Raw genomic sequence first — 24255 nt, forward strand, 5'->3', positions numbered from 1 at the left:
CATTTGCCAAGTTCTTGCCCACTCACTTAGCTTGTCTATATCCCCTTGAAGCCTCTTTGCATCCTCTTCACAACTTACATTCCCACCCAGCTTTATATCAACAAACTTGGATATATTACATTTGGTCCCCTCATCCAAATCATTGATATAGATTGTGTATAGCTGAGGCCCAACCACTGATCCTTGCGGTACCCCTCTGCCTACCCGAAAAATGACCCGTTTATTCCTACTCTCTGTTTTCTGTCCGTTAACCAATCCTCAATCCGTGCTAGTATATTACCCCCAATCACATGAGCTCTAATTTTGTTTAATTGTGTGGCACCTTATCGAATGCCTTCCGAAAATCCAAATACACCACATCCACTGCTTCCCCCTTAACTATTCTGCTAGTTACAACCTCACAAAACTAACAGATTTGTCAAACATGATTTCCCTTTCATAAATCCATGTTGACTCTGCCCAATCCTATTACTATTTTCTAAGTGCCCTGTTACGAAGAGGACAGTAAATGTATGGAATGGAGTTCCCAGGGAAGTTCTCATTGAAGGGAGAATCTCTCTTGCCCAGAAAGTAAACAATTATAAGTGTGGAGTCTCATTCCTTGGTTGTGAATGGTTTTAGGAGATTTTAAAATTGTTAAATTAAAAGAAAATCTTACTTTTTCTTTGATTCTTTTTCTCTCTGTCTCTCTCTCTTAATCCAATCTTTCTTTCCCTCCATTTCTCTTTATGTACCTGATTTGACATTGAATTTACCCACTCTAATTCACCCTCCTTCTCAGTCCTTCCTCTGTTTATTTCTCAATCCTTCAATACTGCTCTGCCTCATGGCCCTGCAGTCGCCACACAAAGGTCGTGGACATGCAGCTAAACGCCACCATAAGGACGGTGTCAGGGACGCTCAAGACCACTCCAACTGAGTGGCTTCTGGTGCTGTCCCACATTGCCCCACCTGCCATTCGCCACGACGCCACCGTGCTCCATGAAATGGAAAAAATCATGAGCAACATTGACCTTCCCATTCACGAAGACTTGAAAAACCCACCACAAAAGCACTTAAAATCCCGCCGGCCATTCTGGGAAACAGCAGCCAATATTCACGCAGCTGACATCGACCCACAATTCAGATGGATGGAATCGTGGGACGCATGCAACGTAAAGAACCAACACCTCATCACTGACCCTACAGCAGAGTTCCCTGGCTTTGACCTCCCTCGTAGACAGTGGACAGCGCTCAACCGAATCTGCATAGGACACGGATGATGTGGCCTCCTGCTCCACAAGTGGAAGATGAGGGACAACCTGAAGTGCGACTGCGGCCATGAGTCCCAAACAACGGAACACATCACATCAACCTGCCCACGAAGATCTGTTGGGGGAGGCACCTCATTTCTCCATTCTGCATCTCAGGAGGCCATCGAGTGGATAGCCAAACTAAACATCCTATTATAAGCTTATCCCATCATATGAAACAACAACAAAATCCTTTAATCTCATTGTTCAAGATATACTGTTGGTCTGGTTTGTCACCAAGGTTCCAGATGCCGTTGCCCTTGCTGCGCCTCATCAGCTCACACTTCCAGCAGATTAGTGGGCATAATTTTTTTAAGACCTAAACATGCAATTGTAAATTTAACTAACGGGGCAGATACCCACCTCCAGCAAAATGTGGCCCAACATATTTGTGATTTAAAGTTGTCATTTATTGCACTCATGGAAGAGCTGTATATAAAGTTCATTTGTGGAATATTGTATTGACCAGTTTCATATACAGCATCTTCAGCTTCCTTGGCTAACTACACCCCTTGCTGAAGGCAATTATTTTCTGTATCTTTGTAAATTCTTTAAAGGAGCAGCTAAATCTTCTATATCTGCACATGCTGTTTATATAATTGGAAGGTTACATTACCTTTAAATAAATAATAGCATCTGTACCATATCCTTCCATAGAGAACAGGTTAAGATCCCCTTGAAAATACTTAGCATAGAGGCGAGAAATAGGAAGACCATAGCCAAAACCAGCCTGTAAAAGGAGTAAAGCCATTAATCTTTCCAGCATCCAATAACAAAACTTAAAGTACATTTCAGCAAGGTAGTTACAATACACAAAGAAACTGCTTAGCATAAACTTTTGTAGCAATAAAAAAGTTTTAGAATTTATTGCTAAATTCCAACACTCGGAGTTAGATATTGTGACCGTCTGGTATGCAAAGGCTTTTCACCGACAGTTTTCTGCTGAGAGAGCACACATTTATTGTCCAGCCCTTAACACTGCATATGCCAAGTCACAGTATCTTAAACCTGTTGCTGGTCAGTTGAAATTATTCAAAATTATATCTGACATAATTTTGAATAATTTGTCGAAAATACCCAGCTAATCATTGCAAATGAAAGAAATGCACAATTCTGCTGGTAGTACTGTATAGGGTTTTAAATGGTGACTAAACAGAAAGTACACTGAAGAGCATGTTTTGAGTATAGATGTGTAGCTCATTATGTTAAACAGTAGATCATATTTTCTTTTCTTTCTCAGTACAAAAGCAACATTGCTTGTAATAGAAGACTGTTGAAAGGCCTGAACCATCACTGTATGATAGCAGTTTCCAAAGCGTTAAATACAGAGAAGTGCAGAAAAATTACCACCTTACAACAAGTATCTGAAAATAAAGTAGTATATAATTTTTAAAATGTTCTGCTGGTAACAAACAAAGCTACAGGGCATACAAGAATACACTCCACCAAAAAAACAAATGGCAGCAAAGCACTTTGATTTTCTGGTCTGAGTAACACATCTCAAATTTTCTCAATACATTTAACTTTTTAAACTGACTCATCAATAAAAAATGTTCACAAAGTCTTCCACAATAAAACTGTCAATAATAATCTTAGTAAATCAGAAGTGGAAAGACCCATGTCTATAATAGATTCCTGTGCATGAAGTTAATTACATTAATTTTTGTTTCTCCATCTTCAGTTGTATAATAAACACATCCACAGCCGATTAATAAAAAGATTCATTCATAGCTTCACATAGTGTGTCTTCATTCAGTTTCTTAGAAACATAGAAACCATTACAAGCAGAGAGTAACGGGGGAATCAAAAGATCATCAACGAGGAACAATCGGCATCCAGGGACCAGTTCTTCACACAGTGCTGCCAGTGGCAGGAAGACTCTGTGTCTCAGTGAAAACCACAGGTCTTCTGGAAAACAGCTACAAAACCGATCGTCTACAACAGATCAAAGGACACATCAGCCAAAAAAAAAAGTACTGGCCTTTTATAGGCCACCACACTTCCAGAGTATACTGGTGGCCTGTCAAGGGCCAGCACACAGCTTCACAAGCACATTAAAAATGACCATGCTAACACCCAGTGTGGCAACATCCAGTCACACCCCAGAGGAAAGCACAGGTTCAGGAAAGGGCGGGTGCGACTGTTAGGGAGATGGGTAGTCAGGAGACGGGTAGTGGGGATTTATGAGAAGGAGGTCCCACAGACACTGGTCCTGTCCAACAGGTACGATGTACTCGCTACCTGTGAGGACAAGGAGAACATAAGAAATAGGGGCAGGAATAGGCCATTTGGCCCTTCGAGCCTGCTCCGCCATTCAATAAGATCATGGTTGATCTTCGACCTCATCTCCACTTTCCTGCACTATCCCCATATCCCTTGATTCCCTTAATATTCAAAAATCTATCGATCTCTGTCTTGAATATACTCCACAGCCCTCTGGGGTAGAGAATTCCAAAGATTCACCATCCTCCGAGTGAAGAAATTTCTCCTCATCTCAGTCCTAAATGGCCGACCCCTTATTCTGAGACTGTGACCCCTGGTTCTAGACTCCCCAGCTAGGGGAAACACCCTCCCTGCATCTACCCTGTCAAGCCCTGTAAAAATTTTGTATGTTTCAATGAGATCACCTCTCATTCTTCTAAACTCTAGAGAATATAGGCTGAGTCTACTCAATCACTCCTCATAGGACAATCCCCCCAATCCAGGAATCAGTCTGGTGAACCTTCATTGCACTCTCTCTATCGTAAGTATATCCTTCCTTAGGTAAGGAGACCAAAACTGTACACAATACTCCAGGTGTGGTCTCACCAGGGCCCTATATTAAATTTTAAATGTTACGCACAAGGCTTCATGCTACGTTCCTACGCAGCCCACAAAAACAAATGCATGGACAAAACTGGTATTCCACTACACCAAACAGAACAGAAAGTCACATATTTAATTACTCAATGACCCTGGGCGAAGGAATGGAAAAAAAAATAGCTGGACTTCTTGCTATTGATCACTATTCTGCTGGAAAGCGAGTGTAGCATCAGGTGAAAACAAAATTGGGCCCCGCCACAGTTGAAATCTGACACACGCTATCTAAGCTAAAGAACATGGTACAAGGGAGCTCCTGACATCTGTGTAGTTATGACCTAGCAAACATCAGCACTGTAAGGAGACGATGGGAGAAATTTAGAGGGGAAACATTTATATGCAATTATATACAGGGTATAAGGGTTTCCTTACCAGAGGAGCCGTATGAGAATTCTGTACCAGTGGTCTAGGAGCTGTGGAATACATGTAACTGAACAGTCGATCAATTTTACAGAGAGGGACGCCACCGCCTCTGTCAGAAATCTAAAAAAGGTAAATTTGATCATCATAACTGCTGGTTTCAAAAAACCCAGAAGTAAAAATAAAAAGTAGTTAGCAAAATATATTCTTTCAAATTGTAATACAAGTCAAGTATATATTCTGCCAAATAGATTCACGGATAATAATGAGGATGATGAAGGCCACTTTGCCTATTTGATTCATCCAGAGAGATCCTAAGCAAACCACCCCCAACCCCATAATATGAAACTGCTTCTTAAATGATTCCAGGATTTTTGCCTTGACTACTCTATCTGGATACTTATTCCACATGTTGATCACTCTATGCGGGAAAATAAATTCTGATACCTGTCCTAAAAGTATCCTTCTCTAGTTTGAACCTGTGTCCATTAGTTCTACTCCTGCAGTTTAAATATTCTGGGTTAATTTTTTTCTTTACCCTTAACAATGTTACATATCTCTATAAGATTACCTTTCAGACACCACCCATGTGTAGCACTTTACATTTGTCTGCATTAAGTTTCATCCGCAATTGTTCTGCCTGCTTGCATATCTTGGTCAACTCATTCTGTAGTTTCTTAGTTGTCCTATCCAATTGCAATTCCCTATCTAGCTTGGCATCATCTGAAAATCTGACCACTTTGCATTAAGTTTCTGAATCTAGGTTGCTAATATAAATTAGAAACAGTAGTGGTCCCAGCACGGAGTCCTCAGACACCCCACTCCGTACTTCCCCCTTCCTGACATTATTCCTCTAACGAGAACTTGTTTCCTATCCTTCAGCCAGTTCCTTATCCTTTCCTAGGGGTTAACTCTATGTCTACAGATTTGAGTTTAATTAATAACATTTGTGTAAAACTTTATCAAAACTCTTTTGGCAGTTGAGGTAAACTACATCATAGGGCTTCCCATAGTCCACTTGGGTTCTCACTTTCTCAAAGCAATCAATGAGGCTGGTCAGGCAGGATCCTCATCTTCTGAATCCATGCTGACTGTTGTTAACAAGGTTATTGTTATACAGATGATCCTCAAGTTTACTCCCAATAATCAATTCCATGGTTTTTTTTTTAAGGAATACAAGGCTAATGGGTCTGTAGTTACCAGTGTCTGTTTTTTCACGATGTGCACCACATTAGCGTTTTTCCTATTTACCTGTATCTCTCCGGTATCCAATGACTCCCTCATAAATATTTTCAGTGCTTCACAAATCTGTTCCAGTCTCTTTCAGCACTCTGACTAATACCATCTATCCCTGGGGATGTATTTGTTTTGTGCCAATCTAGAACTTTCATCTCATTTAAAACAATGTCAATCAGGTCTCTTTGACAAAGTGTCCAAACTTGACTCATTGAACTTACTTTAACTGTAAGGTCTTCATTTCCTAAAGCGACCATTACTTTAATAGGAGGAAGAGAGGTGCTGGATTTGTTATACTCCACTGTAGCTCGCATTGCATTCTGAAATAGAACAACAGAAACCCAGTGACACAGTTTATATAGGAATTCTGATATTTGTGGGGTAATTTTCTGATTGCCCACTCCCAGCAGGGAGCTTTGCAAATCTGGATGTATTTTTAAATCAATTTCCTGATATGTGCTACTGCTGGGCAAGGCTCCCATTCTCACCGTTAAAATGAAACATTACTCTTTTGATCTCAGTTCAGATCAGATGAAAAAGACAATACCCTATAGTATCTATGATACGCTTATCAATTACTTCATAAAAGGTGATGAGTCGAAGAAGAGATGATGAGTCGAAAGAAGAGATGAATAAGGCTTTTATTAGCTAAGAAGAGACCATGCTTCTTCGTGAGTGACTGAACAAGTCTGAACGAAACCCACACAGTGGTGGGTGGAGTCAGCTGAGGCATGCCTCCATACACAGCGCCACCCAGAGGTGGCAATATACAATACAGTGGTTTACCACATTCACCCCTTGTTTAATGTGAAGTCCGGCGGGGTGAAGGGTACTACAAGTTAAGTCTATCAGGAGGCCTTGTCTGACGTCCTGATCGTCGTGGTGGCGGCGGTGGTGTTGCAGCATCCGACGTCGGGTCTGGTGTCTGGGTGGTTGGCGAAGATTCCTGGGGCTTTGGCATGCCGTCTGCAGGGGTTGGGTTGGGAGGGGTGGTGGGGGATAACAGTGGTAAGGGGGATAACGGTGGTAAGGGGGATAACGGTGGTAATTCAGGGGTACCCGAGGGTGCGAGATCTCGTATGGAGACCGTGTCCTCCCGCCCGTCTGGGTATGTCACCCAGGCATACTGGGGGTTGGCGTGTAGGAGGTGCACCCGCTCGACCAGGGGGTCCGTTTTATGCGTCCTCACGTGCCTCCGCAGTAGGACGGGCCCAGGAGAAGTCAACCATGCCGGTAGCGAGGTTCCCGATGTAGACTTCCGGGGGAAAACGAACATTTTCTCATGAGGGGTCGCATTAGTGGCAGTACAAAGCAGTGACCGAATGGAGTGAAGCGCTGCAGGGAGGACCTCCTGCCAGCGGGAGGTCGGAAGGCCCTTAGATTTTAGTGCTAAGAGGACTGCCTTCCAAACCGTCGCGTTCTCCCTTTCCACCTGGCCGTTCCCCCGGGGGTTGTAACTGGTGGTCCTGCTCGTGGCGATACCTCTTGTTAGCAGGTACTGCCGAAGTTCGTCGCTCATGAACGATGAGCCCCTGTCGCTATGTATATAGCTGGGGAACCCGAACAGAGCGAAGATGTCATTCAGACACTTGATGACCGTGGTACTGGTCATGTCTGGGCAAGGGATGGCAAAGGGGAAACGGGAGTACTCATCAACTATGTTGAGGAAGTACACATTGCGGTCAGCGGAGGGGAGGGGCCCTTTAAAATCGACGCTCAGGCGTTCGAAGGGGCGGGTGGCCTTGATCAGGCTTGCTCTGTCCGGCCTATAGAAGTGCGGTTTGCACTCGGCGCAGATTTGGCAGCTCTTGGTCATGGTCCTGACCTCCTCGATGGAGTAGGGCAGGTTACGGGATTTGATAAAATGGAAAAACCTGGTGACCCCCGGGTGGCAGAGGTCATTGTGGAGGGACTGCAGCCTATCACTCTGCGCGTTGGCGCATGTACCACGTGATAGGGCATCTGGGGGCTCATTGAGTTTCCCTGGCCGATACAAGATATCATAATTGTAGGTGGAGAGTTCGATTCTCCACCTCAAGATCTTGTCGTTCTTGATTTTACCCCTCTGCTTATTATTAAACATAAAAGCTACTGAACGCTGGTCAGTGAGCAGGGTAAATCGTTTCCCGGCCAGGTAATGCCTCCAGTGACGCACCGCTTCTACAATAGCCTGGGCCTCCTTTTCGACGGAGGAGTGTCTCGTCTCGGGGCCCTGGAGGGTCCTTGAGAAAAAGGCCACGGGTCTGCCCGCCTGGTTAAGGGTCGCGGCTAGGGCGAAGTCGGAGGCATCGCTCTCCACTTGGAAGGGGATGGACTCATCCACCGCGTGCATTGCGGCCTTCGCGATATCGTTCTTGATAAGAGTGAAGGCTGCACACGCCTCTGGTGTCAGGGGGAAGGAGGTGGCTTTGATGAGGGGCCTGGCTTTGTCTGCATAGAGGGGCACCCACTGGGCGTAGTAGGAGAAAAACCCCAGGCATCTCTTCAGTGCTTTTTGGCAGTGGGGAAGGGGTAGCTCCATTAGGGGGCGCATTCTGTCGGGGTCGGGCCCGATGACTCCGTTCTCCACCACGCAGCCGAGGATGGCCAGGCGCTTGGTGTGAAACATACATTTTTCCTTATTGTACGTTAGGTTCAGCCGTTGGGCCGTACGGAGGAAATTTGCTAGATTAACGTCGTGGTCCTGCTGGTCGTGGCCGCAGATGGTGACGTTATCCAAATAGGGGAAGGTTGCCCGCAGCGCGTTCTGGTCAACCATTCGGTCCATCTCCCTTTGGAAGACCGAAACCCCGTTGGTGACGCCGAAGGGGACCCTAAGGAAGTGGTAGAGGCGGCCGTTTGCCTCGAAGGCAGTATACTGGCGGTCCTCATGGCGGATGGGCAGCTGGTGGTACGCTGACTTAAGGTTGATGGTGGAGAATACTTTGTATTGCGCAATCTGATTGACCATATCAGATATGCGAGGGAGGGGGTACGCGTCCAGCTGGGTGTACCGGTTTATGGTTTGGCTGTAGTCGATTACCATGCGGCGTTTTGCAGTGGTTTTAACGACTACAACCTGGGCTCGCCAGGGGCTAGTGCTACCTTCGATAATGCCCTCCTTCAAGAGCCGCTCCACCTCAGAGCTGATAAAAGCTCTGTCCCCGGCACTGTACCGCCTGCTTTTGGTAGCGATGGGTTTACAGTCGCGGGTGAGGTTAGCGAACAGGGGAGGGGGGGGGGACTTTTAATGTGGAAAGGCTGCAGGTGGTTTGCAGCGGGCGATTTAAAAGTTGTTGGTTGCAGACTGTGAGTGGGGGGAGGGGTCCACCGTATGCTAGTGTGACACTCTTAAGGTGGCACTGAAAATCCAACCCTAGCAGGACGGCAGCGCAAAGACGGGGCAGGACTAGCAGTTTAAATTTTTGATATTCAGTGCCCCCTACTGACAGGGTCACCACACAGTAGCCGCTGATGTCCATTGACTGGGACTTGGACGCCATAGAAATGCGATGGTGCGTTGGCAGAATCGTGAGGGAGTGGCTACGTACCGTGTCGGGGTGGACGAAACTCTCTGTGCTCCCGCTGTCGATCAGGCAACTGGTGGCGCGGCCGTTTACCGCGATATCCATCATGGAGCTGGATAGATGGTGAGGGTGGCCTTGATCCAGCGTCACGGAGGCCAGTATGTGGCTTAGTGAGTCACTATAGTCATCCGCCGAGACGGTGGTCGGTTCCGGTGACGAAATGGCGGTTGAGTGCGTTGGATACGATGGCGGCGGATGCCATGCGGCCGGGGGTACACAAAATGGCGGATAAGATGGCTGCTCCCACGGCCCGCACGCTGCGCTGCTGGCTGGCTTCCCCTTGCAGGCGTTAGCGTAATGGCCTTTCTTCCCGCAGCCCGAGCAGGTAGCTGTCTTAGCTGGGCAGTGCGCTCTGGGATGTTTTAACTGGCCACAGAAATAGCATTTTTGGGCCTGGTTACTGGGCATCGAAGCAGTTCTTACCGGAGGCTGCTGTCTCGGTTGGGTCGCTGCAGCGGTTGGTGCCGGGGGCGGCGGTCCCGTGTCCCACGGTTTCGATTGCCATGTCTCGGCGCCGTTACGGGGGTATGCCTCGAGGTTTCGGTGGGCCTCCTCTAACGAGAGCGCAAGGGCAATGGCCGTCTTCAGGTCGGGTTCCTTGCTTTCTAGCAGTCTCTGCCGGGTGTGGTCTGACTGGAGGCCCCTGACGAAGGCATCACAGGCGAGTCCCTGCGCGTGCTCCACAGCCGTTACCGCTTTACAATCGCAGTCTCTGCAGAGTGCCAGTAGCGCCCGTGCAAATGCCCCTACCGATTCTCCCGGTTGCTGCCTGCGGGATCCCAAGAGGTGTCGGGCGTAAATTGTGTTCACTGGGCGCGTATATTGCCCTTTTAGTAGCTCGAGGGCCGCCACGTACGTATTAGAGTCCCGGATTAGCATATATACTTGATGGCTCACCTGGGCGGTCAAAATTTTCAGTTTGTTATCCTCCTCTGTAACCTGTGAGATTGCGAGGAAGGATTCAAAGCAGCTCAGCCAGTGTTCAAACTTGGCTGATGCACCCACATCTTGAGGGTCGAGGTCCAGGCGTGGTGGTCTGAGGGCTCTCAGCAATGTCTGCTGTATCCGTTGCTGTTGTTGCTCCTCAGGTGTCGCCATTTAACTTTTAGCTAATAAAATTGATACGCTTATCAATTACTTCATAAAAGGTGATGAGTCGAAGAAGAGATGATGAGTCGAAAGAAGAGATGAATAAGGCTTTTATTAGCTAAGAAGAGACCATGCTTCTTCGTGAGTGACTGAACAAGTCTGAACGAAACCCACACAGTGGTGGGTGGAGTCAGCTGAGGCATGCCTCCATACACAGCGCCACCCAGAGGTGGCAATATACAATACAGTGGTTTACCACAATCTACACATCTATAAAACTTAGTTCTACAAAGCCTGTACCCAGCAAAGTTCTGCTCTAGCCAGATTTTCTTCCCCCACCACCACTAACGCCCCAAATATTGGGGCCATGTTTCTATTTGAGAACATTCTTTAAGCTAATTTTATTCAGTGCAATTCTCATAGATGATGTGAAATTAATTCCAAACAGAAACAGAAATCTGATCTAAAAATAAATAAATATCTAAATATTAACTGTGAAATGCACTTGATTATTTTACAGAAGTATAACAATGGTGAATTTCAAATTACAGAATTGACTTTAGGGGAGCTTACCATTCGCACTCTGCACAGCCTCTGTGGATTACAATTGTGACCCCCCAGTATTAAATTTCACTGGATTTACCTGTCAAACTAGTTGTTAGATTGCTTTACTCTGTTGCCATGCTAACACACTTCACAATTAGTGGACACTCTGCAATAGGTTGTTGATCCTGACCTTAAAAAGTTCAAACAACATGTGGTACAGATGGGAAGGTACATAGACAATTTGAATAGGATGCCCCGAGGCTTTTCCTTTGGGAGAGGAGGGAAGAAAATTCATACATGTATATACTGGCAATTGCCTTTTTGTACTCGAGGTTATGAAGTTCAATATTTACTTCTGCTCTTTTTAGTTTTTTTCCAGAACATAAAAATAAATAAACAGCACTGTTAATTGTGCTGCCAAATTGTTCACAAGCTTAATAACCTCAGTACTAAAAAGACTGCAGTTTTCAAAATCCACACTTCACATTTAAATAGCAAATTTGGTTTCTGTAGATTTCTTAATTACAGAGTAGAAATAGAGAAATATGCAGGATATTTAGTTCAGGGTTTGCAAAAGAGTACAAAAACTACTCAAATCTTTGATTTTAAAAAGTTCTCAGAGTTAGCCATTCATCCAGTTTTGATTTTGAGTGGGGTATTTGTACATTTCTAAAGCATATTCAGATTTGTTAAATGTTTTTCCCATACACTTGCATGAATCATAAGATTGTGGGTTCAAGCCCCACACCAAGACTTGAAGACATAATCTAGGGAGACATTTCAATGCAATACTGAAGGAGAGCTACATTGTTGGAAGTGCCACCTTTTGTTGGAGACGTTATACAGGTGCCCGAACCCTTGTTCAGGTGGATGTCAAAGATCCCATGGCACATTTTCAAAGAAGAACAGAGATCTTCTGGTGTCTTGGCCAATATTCATCCCTCAACCAATACAACCCCAACATATTTAGCTGGTCATTGTTTTGGGACCTTTCTGTGTGCAGATTAGCTGCTGTGTTTGCCTGCATAACAGCGACTACACTTCAAAAGTAATTCATTGGCTGGGAAGCACATTGGGATGTCGAGAGGTTGTAAAAGGCAATATAGTTCTTCCATTTTAATTTAAAGTCAATTAATTCAATTTATCCGATAATTCAATTTTTTTTAGCACTAAATTCCTACTTTGCTTTTTTTGTTTACACTGCTTAATTCAAGTTACTGGATAATTCAAATTTTTAGTGCAAAGAAATTTCAAATTATGAATCGACTGTACATCAGTGTAACTTTCTTTCTTATTAGTTACTAGCTGAAGTGCCCGGCGGTGCCGAGGGATTTTTGAGGGCATGTTGTTGTTGGAAGAGAGAGAGAGCGCGAGAGTCTGGGGGGGGGGGGGGGGAAAGAGAGAGAGCGAGAGTCTGGGGGGGAAGAGAGAGAGCGAGAGTCTGGGGGGGGGGAAGAGAGAGAGCGAGAGTCTGGGGGGGAAGAGAGAGAGCGAGAGTCTGGGGGGGAAGAGAGCGAGAGTCTGGGGGGAAGAGAGAGAGCGAGAGTCTGGGGGGGGGGAGAGAGAGAGCGAGAGTCGGGGGGGGAAGAGAGAGAGCAAGAGTCTGGGGGAGGAAGAGAGAGAGCGAGAGTCTGTGGGAAGAGACAGAGAGAGCGAGAGTCTGTGGGGAAGAGACAGAGAGAGCGAGTCTGTGGGGAAGAAACAGAGCGAGAGTCTGTGGGGAAGAGACAGAGCGAGAGTCTGTGGGGAAGAGACAGAGCGAGAGTCTGTGGGGAAGAGACAGAGCGAGAGTCTGTGGGGAAGAGACAGAGCGAGAGTCTGTGGGGAAGAGACAGAGCGAGAGTCTGTGGGGAAGAGACAGAGCGAGAGTCTGTGGGGAAGAGACAGAGCGAGAGTCTGTGGGGAAGAGACAGAGCGAGAGTCTGTGGGAAGAGACAGAGAGAGCGAGAGTCTGGGGGGGGGGGAAGAGACAGAGAGAGCGAGAGTCTGGGGGGGGAGACAGAGAGAGCGAGAGTCTGGGGGGGAAGAGAGAGAGAGAGAGTCTGGTGGGGGGAAGAGACAGAGAGAGCGAGACTGGGGGGGAGAGAGAGAGAGAGAGGGAGAGGAGAGGGGAGGGAGAGGAGAGGAGGGAGGAGAGGGGGGGAGGGGGGAGAGGGGGGGAGAGAGGGGAGAGGGAAGGGGCTGTGTGGGAGGGAGGGGGGAGCCAGCAAACCCTATCCCCTCTGCCAGTGTTGGTCCCTGTCTGGGCCAGAAGCCTGGGACTGCAGTTGCGCTGCCGGCCGTTGGAGAAGCCTAGGCCTCGGGCTCCTGCACTGACATGGCCCAGCCTACCTTTTAATACCGTGAAACATGAAACTTAAAGTACTTATAAAACATTTTTGGTAAATCTTTCTATAACATACACTTTACAACCTCACCAATCTTTTTATTAAAAAAGGGGGTCCTCACCCGTCACTGCTGTATCACAAACAAAAATGGCCACCGCTTGCTTTTCAGTTGGAAAGATTAGGTCCCGCCCACACAGTCGATTGTCTCTCCCGGGCAGTAGGACCCGATTGGGAGCACTGAAACCCCACCCACTCTATGTTCCTGTACTAAGATGGCCGCGCATGCACTCTGTTACACACTGAATCAAAATGGCGTCGCACTGAAACTTTTCACCCTCCTTGACAAAGATGGCTGCCGTTAACCTGGGGCTGTCAGCAGAAGAAATCCCCTCAGCTGCACACACGGGATCTTCAGATAATTATTCGGGGCTTGCGACCTACCCCAGTTGCTTATGAAGCCTCCCCACCTACCGATCCCGGGAATGGAGCTGAGGCAGCAGACCCTCTCCCCTCTGCCAGTGTTGGTCCCTGTCTAGGCCGGGAGCCTGGGACTGGAGTTGCGCTGCTGGCGGTTGGAGAAGCCTAGGCCCCGGGTCCCCGCACTGACATGGCCCCGAAAAATAAATCACACACTGGACTCATTTATTACATGCAAATTATATAATGAGCTAGTTGGGCTCCTAAGTACCAAATTTGTGCTGGATAAAATCCCCTCCACACACACAGAAAGTGGGAAAAATAAATCAGTAGTTAGGAATCAAGATGGCGGCGGGACGGGAGGTGCCTAGCTCGGGCGTGGCTGGGCAACAGAGGCCCAGGCTTCAAGGCCTGGAAAAACGGTGAAAGGTAGGAAAATTAGAGGTTAGAGAAAAGATTTACAAATTAATTAACTTTTTTTTAAAAACAATTTGTGAAATCAACTTATTTTTTTGCTGGAAATGTAGATTTGAAAAGAGACACGCAAAAGTGGGAAAAAGAAATGAAGAGTTTGGAATCATGATGGCGGCCACTCACCTCATTTCAGAATGATTAGGCCCGCCCACATACGCACCGATTGGTCAACCGTCAGGTCACTAAACTGTAGGATTGGTCAATGGTACTGTCACTCGACTCTAGGACGGCCCGCCCGCACATGCTAGGAATCCGCCCCCGCGACGCAGCGATTGGTCGACCGTCGGGTCGCTCGACTGTACGATTGGTCAACCTTGACGTCACTCGATGCTAATGAGCGGATAATGAGCGGAATTTTGAAAGTTTTTTGGATACCGTGGGCACAATTTTTGTCTCACCGAAAAGTAAATATGCTTATGACCGTTCCGGAATGGTAAGCTTTCTTTTGATGTAACGCACGTGCAGGTACGCTCTATAACTGGAGTGTGTATAGACAGACAGACAGACAGACGGAAGGACAGACAGAAGTGCCGCTTTTATATATAGAGACCAGCTGGAGTGCCCGGCGGTGCCGGGGCGTTTTTGAGGGCATGTTGTTGTTGGAAGAGAGAGAGCGCGTGGCTGTGGGGGGGGGGGGGGGTGGGGAGAGAGCGCGGCTGGTGGGGGGGGGGAAGGGAGAGCGCAGCTGGGAGGGGGGGGGAACGGAGCGCGCGGCTGGGGGGGGGAAGGGAGCGCGCGGCTGGGGGGGGTAAGAGCGCGCGAGCGGGGGAAAAGAGCGCGCGCGAGCGGGGGGGGAAAGAGCGCGCGCGAGCGGGGGGGAAAGAGCGCGCGCGAGCGGGGGGGAAAGAGCGCGCGCGAGCGGGGGGGAAAGAGCGCGCGCGAGCGGGGGGGAAAGAGCGCGCGCGAGCGGGGGGGAAAGAGCGCGCGCGAGCGGGGGGGAAAGAGCGCGCGCGAGCGGGGGGGAAAGAGCGCGCGCGAGCGGGGGGGAAAGAGCGCGCGCGAGCGGGGGGGAAAGAGCGCGCGCGAGCGGGGGGGAAAGAGCGCGCGCGAGCGGGGGGGAAAGAGCGCGCGCGAGCGGGGGGGAAAGAGCGCGCGCGAGCGGGGGGAAAGAGCGCGCGCGAGCGGGGGGGAAAGAGCCCGCGCGAGCGGGGGGGAAAGAGCCCGCGCGAGCGGGGGGGGAAAGAGCCCGCGCGAGCGGGGGGGAAAGAGCCCGCGCGAGCGGGGGGGAAAGAGCCCGCGCGAGCGGGGGGGAAAGAGCCCGCGCGAGCGGGGGGGAAAGAGCCCGCGCGAGCGGGGGGGAAAGAGCCCGCGCGAGCGGGGGGGAAAGAGCCCGCGCGAGCGGGGGGGAAAGCGCCCGCGCGAGCGGGGGGGAAAGCGCCGCGCGCGAGCGGGGGGGAAAGCGCGCGCGCGAGCGGGGGGGAAAGAGCGCGCGCGAGCGGGGGGGAAAGAGCGCGCGCGAGCGGGGGGGAAAGAGCGCGCGCGAGCGGGGGGGAAAGAGCGCGCGCGAGCGGGGGGGAAAGAGCGCGCGCGAGCGGGGGGGAAAGAGCGCGCGCGAGCGGGGGGGAAAGAGCGCGCGCGAGCGGGGGGGAAAGAGCGCGCGCGAGCGGGGGGGGAAAGAGCGCGCGCGAGCGGGGGGGAAAGAGCGCGCGCGAGCGGGGGGGAAAGAGCGCGCGCGAGCGGGGGGGAAAGAGCGCGCGCGAGCGGGGGGGAAAGAGCGCGCGCGAGCGGGGGGGAAAGAGCGCGCGCGAGCGGGGGGGAAAGAGCGCGCGCGAGCGGGGGGGAAAGAGCGCGCGCGAGCGGGGGGGGAAAGAGCGCGCGCGAGCGGGGGGGAAAGAGCGCGCGCGAGCGGGGGGGAAAGAGCGCGCGCGAGCGGGGGGGGAAAGAGCGCGCGCGAGCGGGGGGGAAAGAGCGCGCGCGAGCGGGGGGGAAAGAGCGCGCGCGAGCGGGGGGAAAGAGCGCGCGCGAGCGGGGGGGAAAGAGCGCGCGCGAGCGGGGGGGAAAGAGCGCGCGCGAGCGGGGGGGAAAGAGCGCGCGCGAGCGGGGGGGAAAGAGCGCGCGCGAGCGGGGGGGAAAGAGCGCGCGCGAGCGGGGGGGAAAGAGCGCGCGCGAGCGGGGGGGAAAGAGCGCGCGCGAGCGGGGGGGAAAGAGCGCGCGCGAGCGGGGGGGAAAGAGCGCGCGCGAGCGGGGGGGAAAGAGCGCGCGCGAGCGGGGGGGAAAGAGCGCGCGCGAGCGGGGGGGAAAGAGCGCGCGCGAGCGGGGGGGAAAGAGCGCGCGCGAGCGGGGGGGAAAGAGCGCGCGCGAGCGGGGGGGAAAGAGCGCGCGCGAGCGGGGGGGGAAAGAGCGCGCGCGAGCGGGGGGGAAAGAGCGCGCGCGAGCGGGGGGGAAAGAGCGCGCGCGAGCGGGGGGGAAAGAGCGCGCGCGAGCGGGGGGGAAAGAGCGCGCGCGAGCGGGGGGGGAAAGAGCGCGCGCGAGCGGGGGGGAAAGAGCGCGCGCGAGCGGGGGGGAAAGAGCGCGCGCGAGCGGGGGGGAAAGAGCGCGCGCGAGCGGGGGGGAAAGAGCGCGCGCGAGCGGGGGGGAAAGAGCGCGCGCGAGCGGGGGGAAAGAGCGCGCGCGAGCGGGGGGGAAAGAGCGCGCGCGAGCGGGGGGGAAAGAGCGCGCGCGAGCGGGGGGGGAAAGAGCGCGCGCGAGCGGGGGGGAAAGAGCGCGCGCGAGCGGGGGGGAAAGAGCGCGCGCGAGCGGGGGGGAAAGAGCGCGCGCGAGCGGGGGGGAAAGAGCGCGCGCGAGCGGGGGGGAAAGAGCGCGCGCGAGCGGGGGGGAAAGAGCGCGCGCGAGCGGGGGGGAAAGAGCGCGCGCGAGCGGGGGGGAAAGAGCGCGCGCGAGCGGGGGGGAAAGAGCGCGCGCGAGCGGGGGGGAAAGAGCGCGCGCGAGCGGGGGGGAAAGAGCGCGCGCGAGCGGGGGGGGAAAGAGCGCGCGCGAGCGGGGGGGAAAGAGCGCGCGCGAGCGGGGGGAAAGAGCGCGCGCGAGCGGGGGGGAAAGAGCGCGCGCGAGCGGGGGGGAAAGAGCGCGCGCGAGCGGGGGGGAAAGAGCGCGCGCGAGCGGGGGGGAAAGAGCGCGCGCGAGCGGGGGGGAAAGAGCGCGCGCGAGCGGGGGGGAAAGAGCGCGCGCGAGCGGGGGGGAAAGAGCGCGCGCGAGCGGGGGGGAAAGAGCGCGCGCGAGCGGGGGGGAAAGAGCGCGCGCGAGCGGGGGGGAAAGAGCGCGCGCGAGCGGGGGGGGAAAGAGCGCGCGCGAGCGGGGGGGAAAGAGCGCGCGCGAGCGGGGGGGAAAGAGCGCGCGCGAGCGGGGGGGAAAGAGCGCGCGCGAGCGGGGGGGAAAGAGCGCGCGCGAGCGGGGGGGAAAGAGCGCGCGCGAGCGGGGGGAAAGAGCGCGCGCGAGCGGGGGGGAAAGAGCGCGCGCGAGCGGGGGGGAAAGAGCGCGCGCGAGCGGGGGGGAAAGAGCGCGCGCGAGCGGGGGGGAAAGAGCGCGCGCGAGCGGGGGGGAAAGAGCGCGCGCGAGCGGGGGGGAAAGAGCGCGCGCGAGCGGGGGGGAAAGAGCGCGCGCGAGCGGGGGGGAAAGAGCGCGCGCGAGCGGGGGGGAAAGAGCGCGCTCGAGCGGGGGGGGAAAGAGCGCGCTCGAGCGGGGGGGAAAGAGCGCGCTCGAGCGGGGGGGAAAGAGCGCGCTCGAGCGGGGGGGAAGGAGCGCGCTCGAGCGGGGGGGAAAGAGCGCGCTCGAGCGGGGGGGAAAGAGCCCTCGAGCGGGGGGGAAAGAGCCCTCGAGCGGGGGGGAAAGAGCGCGCTCGAGCGGGGGGGAAAGAGCGCGCTCGAGCGGGGGGGAAAGAGCGCGCTCGAGCGGGGGGGAAAGAGCGCGCTCGAGCGGGGGGGAAAGAGCGCGCTCGAGCGGGGGGGAAAGAGCGCGCTCGAGCGGGGGGGAAAGAGCGCGCTCGAGCGGGGGGGAAAGAGCGCGCTCGAGCGGGGGGGAAAGAGCTGCGCTCGAGCGGGGGGGAAAGAGCGCGCTCGAGCGGGGGGGGGAAAGAGCGCGCTCGAGCGGGGGGGAAAGAGCGCGCTCGAGCGGGGGGGAAAGAGCGCGCTCGAGCGGGGGGGAAAGAGCGCGCTCGAGCGGGGGGGAAAGAGCGCGCTCGAGCGGGGGGGAAAGAGCGCGCTCGAGCGGGGGGGAAAGAGCGCGCTCGAGCGGGGGGGAAAGAGCGCGCTCGAGCGGGGGGGAAAGAGCGCGCTCGAGCGGGGGGGAAAGAGCGCGCTCGAGCGGGGGGGGGAAGAGCGCGCGAGCGGCAGGGGGGAAGAGCGCGCGTGAGCGGCGGGGGGGAAGAGCGTGCGTGAGCGGCGGGGGGGAAGAGCGCGCGTGAGCGGCGGGGCGAAGAGCGCGCGCGAGCGGCAGGGGGGGAAGCGCGCGCGAGCGGCGGGGGGGAAGAGCGCGCGCGAGCGGCGGGGGGGAAGAGCGTGCGCGCGAGTGGCGGGGGGGGAAGAGCGCGCGCGCGAGCGGCGGGGGGAAGAGCGCGCACGAGCGGCGGGGGGAAGAGCGCGCAAGCGGCGGGGGGGAAGAGCGCGCGTGAGAAGAGCGTGCGCGCGAGCAGCGGGGGGGGAAGAGCGCGCGCGCGAGCGGCGGGGGGGGAAGAGCGCGCTGCGCTGCGAGCGGCGGGGGGGAAGAGCGCGCGTGCGAGCAGCGGGGGGGAAGAGCGCGCGCGAGCGGCGGGGGGGATGAGCGCGCGCGAGCGGCGGGGGTGGAAGAGCGCGCGCATGCGCGCGCGCGAGCAGGGGGGGGGCAGAGCGCGCGCGCGAGCAGGGGGGGGGGGCAGAGCGCGCGCGCGACCAGACGGGGGGGAAGAGCGTGCGCGCGCGCGACGGGGGGGGGGGGGGGAGGGGAAGGGGAAGGTGTCGGGTGGGGCAAGGGAGAATGGGAGGGGGGTGGAAAAAGGGAGGGGGGGTGGAAAAAGGGAGGGGGGGTGGAAAAAGGGAGGGGGGGTGGAAAAAGGGAGGGGGGGTGGAAAAAGGGAGGGGGGGTGGAAAAAGGGAAGCGGGGGGGAGAAAGGGGAGGGGGGGGGAAAAGGGAGGGGGGGGGGAAATGGAGTGGGTGAGAAAGGGAGGGGGGAGCCAGCAGACCCTCTCCCCTCTGCCGGCGATGGCTCCGCGGAGCTCCGTGCTGCCCCACGCACTGACTTGGCCCAGCCGCCCGAACCCTGCCCCATGTCCTCCCAAGCCCCGTTGCCGGGGTAACCCTTCCCCCCCCCCCCCGAGCCCCGCCCTCCCGAGCACAGGCCCCCATGCCCGAGCCGCGGGAGCGGAGAGCCGCCGCTCCTCCGGTCGGTGTGTTGCGGGCCGACTCCTGATGAGCGCCCGATCAGCTGAGCCCGAGCCCCGCGGTGACCGCAACTCACCTCCCGCTAGGCTCACTCCGGCCCAGCAGCCTTTACCAAAATGGCGGCGATGGCTACGCTCGGCCCAGTCCCGCGCCGCCAGCCTTTACCAAGATGGCAGCGATCGCAGGGGCGGGCCCAGCGGGAGGGGCGGTGCCTTGCTCGGGCGTGGCTGGGCAACAGAGGCCCAGGCTTCCAGGCCTGGAAAAACGGTGAAAGGTAGGAAAATTGTAGATGTTAGAGAAAAGATTGACAAATGAATTAACATTTTTTAAAAACAATGTGTGTTTTAAAAGCAATTTTTTTTTGCTGGAAATGTAGATTTGAAAAGAAACACGCAGAAAGCGGGAAAAAGAAACAAAGAGTTTGGAATCAAGATGGCGGCCACTCACCTCGGTTCAGAATGATTAGGCCCGCCCACACACGCACCGATTGGTCAACTGTCAGGTCACTGAAGTGTAGGATTGGTCGATCGTCCTGTCGCTCGACTCTAGGACGGACGGCCGGCACGCGCGACTTACCTGACCCCGCGACGTAGCGATTGGTCGACCGTGACGTCACTTGATGCTAATGAGCGGAATTTTGGATAATGAGCAGAATTTTGAATGTTTTTTGGATACCGCGGGCGCAATTTTTGTCCGACCGAAAAGTAAATACGCTTATGACCGTTCCGGAATCGTAAGCTTTCTTTTGATGTAACGCACGTGTAGGTACGCTGTGGTGTATGTGCCTTTAAGAGCAATTATGGTGTATGTGCCTTTAAGAGCCCCACGTGTGCGTAATGCCGGTAATTGCCACTTGGCTATATAAGCCTGTGTATTGTGTATATCCTTTAGAAACCCCCCCCAGACTTGCTTAGTAAATACCTATGAACCAACTCCTGTCTTCAGTGTCTTTATCTACACACGGACACTACATACGCTCTATAACTTGAGTGTGTATAGCCGGACAGACAGACAGACAGACAGACAGACGGACCGCTTTATATATAGAGAAGATAGGTTTTCAATTAATTTTCAACAGCAACAAACGAAACATCAGGGCCGTGATTTTACCGGCGCTCAGAGGGCGGGTTTGGATTGCAAAAAATGATGGCGGGTTCCGATCCCGCCGTCAACCCGCCTCCATGCAACTTTACCAAAGGTGGGCTCCCAGACTCCCGATCGGTCCCGCCACCAAGCGGTGGGATAGGCCCTTAAATTTTGTGGTTTATAGTTTCTAGGTTCTCTGTTGTGTTGCGGGGAGTGCTAGTAAACAAGGGCCTATATCATTTAATTGTAGTGTAATTAGTGGTATTGATTTGATTTAATTTGAATTAATTAAAGGGTAAGTCATGGCAGCACAGCTCGGCCCCGTGGCATGCTCCTCCTGCACTATGTGGGAAATCAGGGATACTTCCTGCGTCCCCGACGACCATGTGTGCGGGAAGTGTATCCAGCTGCAGCTACTGGCAGACTGTATTGCGGCGCTGGAGCTGCGAATGTATACATACTGGAACATTCGCGATGCTGAGGACATCGTGGATAGCATGTTTAGGGAGTTGGTCACACCGCAGGTAAAGGCTGCACAGGCAGGAAGGGAATGGGTAACCGCCAGGCAGAGTAGTAGGCGCAGGCAGGTAGTGCAGGGGTCCCCTGAGGTCATCCCCTTCTCCAACAGATATACTGCTTTGGATATGGGTGAGGGAGATGGCTTATCGGGGGAAGGCAGCAGTAGCCAACTTCCTGGCACCATGGGAGGTTCTGCTGCACAGGATGGGAGGAAAAAAAGCAGGAGAGTTATAGTGATAGGGGATTCTATTGTAAGGGGAATAGATAAGCGTTTCTGCGGCCGCAAACGAGACTCCAGGATGGTATGTTGCCTCCCTGGTGCAAGGGTCAAGGATGTCTCGGAGCGGCTGCAGGGCATTCTGGAGGGGAAGCGTGAACACCCAGCTGTCGTGGTGCATATAGGTATCAACGATATAGGTAAAAAACAGGATAAGGTCCTAAAAGCTGACTATAGGGAGTTAGGAGGTATATTAAAAAATAGGACCTCAAAGGTAGTAATCTCAGGATTGCTACCAGTGCCATGTGCTAGTCAGAGTAGAAATAGAAGGATATTTCAGATGAATACGTGGCTAGAGGACTGGTGCAAGGGGGAGGGATTCAAATTCCTGGGACACTGGAACCGGTTCTGGGGGTGGTGGGACCAATACAAACTGGACGGTTTGCACCTGGGCAGGACTGGGGCCGATGTCCTAGGGGGAGTGTTTGCCAGTGCTGTTGGAGAGGGTTTAAACTAAAATGGCAGGGGGTTGGGCACCTGTGCAGGGAGACAGAGGAAAGGGAAGCAAGGATAGAAGCAAAAGACAGGAAGGAGAAAAGTAAAAGTGGAAGGCAGAGAAATCAAGTGTGTAAATCAAACAGGGCCACAGTAAATAATAATTCTAAAAGGACTAAGAGTGTTAAAAAAGCAAGCCTGAAGACTTTGTGTCTTAATGCGAGGAGCATTCATAATAAGGTGGATGAATTAGCTGCGCAAATATATGTAAACGGATATGATATAATAGGGATTACGGAGACATGGCTCCAGGGTGAGCAAGGCTGGGAATTCAACATCCAGGTGTATTCAATATTCAGGAAGGACAGGCAAAAAGGAAAAGGAGGTGGGGTAGCATTGCTGGTTAAAGAGATTAACACAATAGTAAGGAAGGATATTAGCTCTGATGATGTGGAATCTGTATGGGTAGAGCTGAGAAATACCAAGGGGCAGAAAACATTAGTGGGAGTTGTATACAGACCCCCAAACAGTAATGCTGAGGTTGGGGATGGCATTAAACAGGAAATTAGAGACGCGTGCAATAATGGCACAGCAGTTATCATGGGTGACTTTAATCTACATATTGATTGGGCTAACCAAATTAGTAACAATACTGTGGAGGAGGAATTCCTAGACTGTATACGGGATGGTTTCCTGGACCAATATGTGGAGGAACCAACTAGAGATCAGGCAATCTTAGACTGGGTATTATGTAATGAGAAAGGATTGATTAGCAATCTTGTTGTGCGAGGCCACTTGGGGAGGAGCGATCATAGTATGATTGAATTCTTCATTAAGATGGAGAGTGAAGTAGTTGACTCAGAGACTAGGGTCCTGAATTTAAACAAAGGAATCTACGATGGTATGAGGCAGGAGTTTGCTAGGATGGATTGGGGAACGTTACTTAAAGGGTTGACGGTGGATAGGCAATGGCAAACATTTAAAGATCGCATGAACTACAGAATTTGTTCATCCCTGTCTGGCATAAAAATAAAACAAAAAAGGTGGCGCAACTGTGGCTAACGAGGGAAATTAGGGATAGCATAAGATCCAAGGAGAGGGCATATAAATTGGCCAGAAACAGCAGCAAACCTAAGGATTGGGAGCAGTTTAGGATTCAGCAAAGGAGGACAAAAGGATTAATTAAGAGGGGGGAAATAGAGTATGAGAGTAAGCTTGCAGGGAACATAAAATCTGACTGTAAAAGCTTCTACAGACATGTGAAGAGAAATAGATTGGTGAAGTCAAGCGCAGGTCCCTTGCAGTCAGAATCAGGGGAATTTATAATGGGGAACAAAGAAATGGCATACCAATTAAATACATACTTTGGTTCTGTCTTCACAAAGGAGGACACAAATAATCTCCCAGAGATGTCAGGGAACATAGGATCTAAACTGAATGAAATCAGTATTTGTAGGGAAACGGTGTTAGGGAAATTGATGGCCGATAAGTCCCCAGGGCCCGATAATCTACATCCTAGGGTCCTTAAGGAAGTGGCCCTAGAAATAGTAGATGCATTGCTGGTCATCTTCCAAAATTCCATAGACTCTGGCACAGTTCCCATGGATTGGAGGGTAGCTAATGTAACCCCACTATTCAAAAAAGGTGGTAGAGAGAAAACAGGGAATTATAGACCAGTAAGCCTGACATCGGTAGTGGGGAAAATGCTAGAGTCGATTATAAAAGATGCAATAGCAGAGCACTTGGAAAACAGTGACAGGATCGGACAAAGTCAACATGGATTTACAGAAGGTAAATCGTGCTGGACTAATCTACTGGAATTTTGAGGATATAACCGGTAGAATAGATAAGGGAGAACCAGTGGATGTGGTGTATTTGGCTTTTGATAAGGTCCCGCATAAGAGATTAGCGTGTAAAGTTAAAGCACATGGGATTGGGGGTAAGGTACTGACTTGGATAGAGAACTGGTTGGCAGACAGGAAGCAAAGCGTTGGAATAAATGGGTCTTTTTCCGAGTGGCAGGCAGTGACTAGTGGGGTACCGCAGGAATCGGTGCTAGGACCCCAGCTATTCACAATATATATTAATGATCTAGACGAGGGAACTAGATGTAATATCTCCAAGTTTGCAGACAACACAAAGCTGGGTGGGCGTGTGTGCTGTGAGGAGGATGCCGAGAAACTCCAGTATGATTTGGACAGGTTGTGTGATTGAGCAGATGCATTATAATGTGGATAAATGTGAGGTTATCCACTTTGGTGGCAAAAACAGGAAGGCAGATTATTATCTGAACGGCAATAGATTGGGAGAAGGGGAAGTGCAATGAGACCTGGGTGTCCTTGTGGACCAGTCACTGAAGGTAAGCATGCAGGTGCAGCAGGCGGTTAAGAAGGCAAATGGTATGTTGGCCTTCATAGCAAGAG

At 52.8% G+C, this 24255-nt stretch overlaps 1 protein-coding gene across 1 annotated transcript in view; it reads right to left on the bottom strand.

Moving 5' to 3' along the window:
- LOC147117375 (pyruvate dehydrogenase (acetyl-transferring) kinase isozyme 2, mitochondrial-like) overlaps window positions 1-24255 on the bottom strand; it is a 114067-nt gene that overhangs the window by 7564 nt on the left and 82248 nt on the right. The window contains exons 6-9 of the mRNA XM_085989360.1: window positions 11139-11215; window positions 5969-6067; window positions 4524-4634; window positions 1909-2022 (exon numbers count right to left, since the gene is read on the bottom strand). Coding sequence (XP_085845486.1) covers window positions 1909-2022; window positions 4524-4634; window positions 5969-6067; window positions 11139-11215 — 401 coding nt within the window. The remainder of the gene's footprint in view (window positions 1-1908; window positions 2023-4523; window positions 4635-5968; window positions 6068-11138; window positions 11216-24255) is intronic.

This window comes from Somniosus microcephalus, chromosome 5, assembly GCF_052327205.1.
Source record: "Somniosus microcephalus isolate GS21.2 chromosome 5, FLI_Smic_1.0, whole genome shotgun sequence".
Classification (NCBI taxonomy): Eukaryota; Metazoa; Chordata; class Chondrichthyes; order Squaliformes; family Somniosidae; genus Somniosus; species Somniosus microcephalus.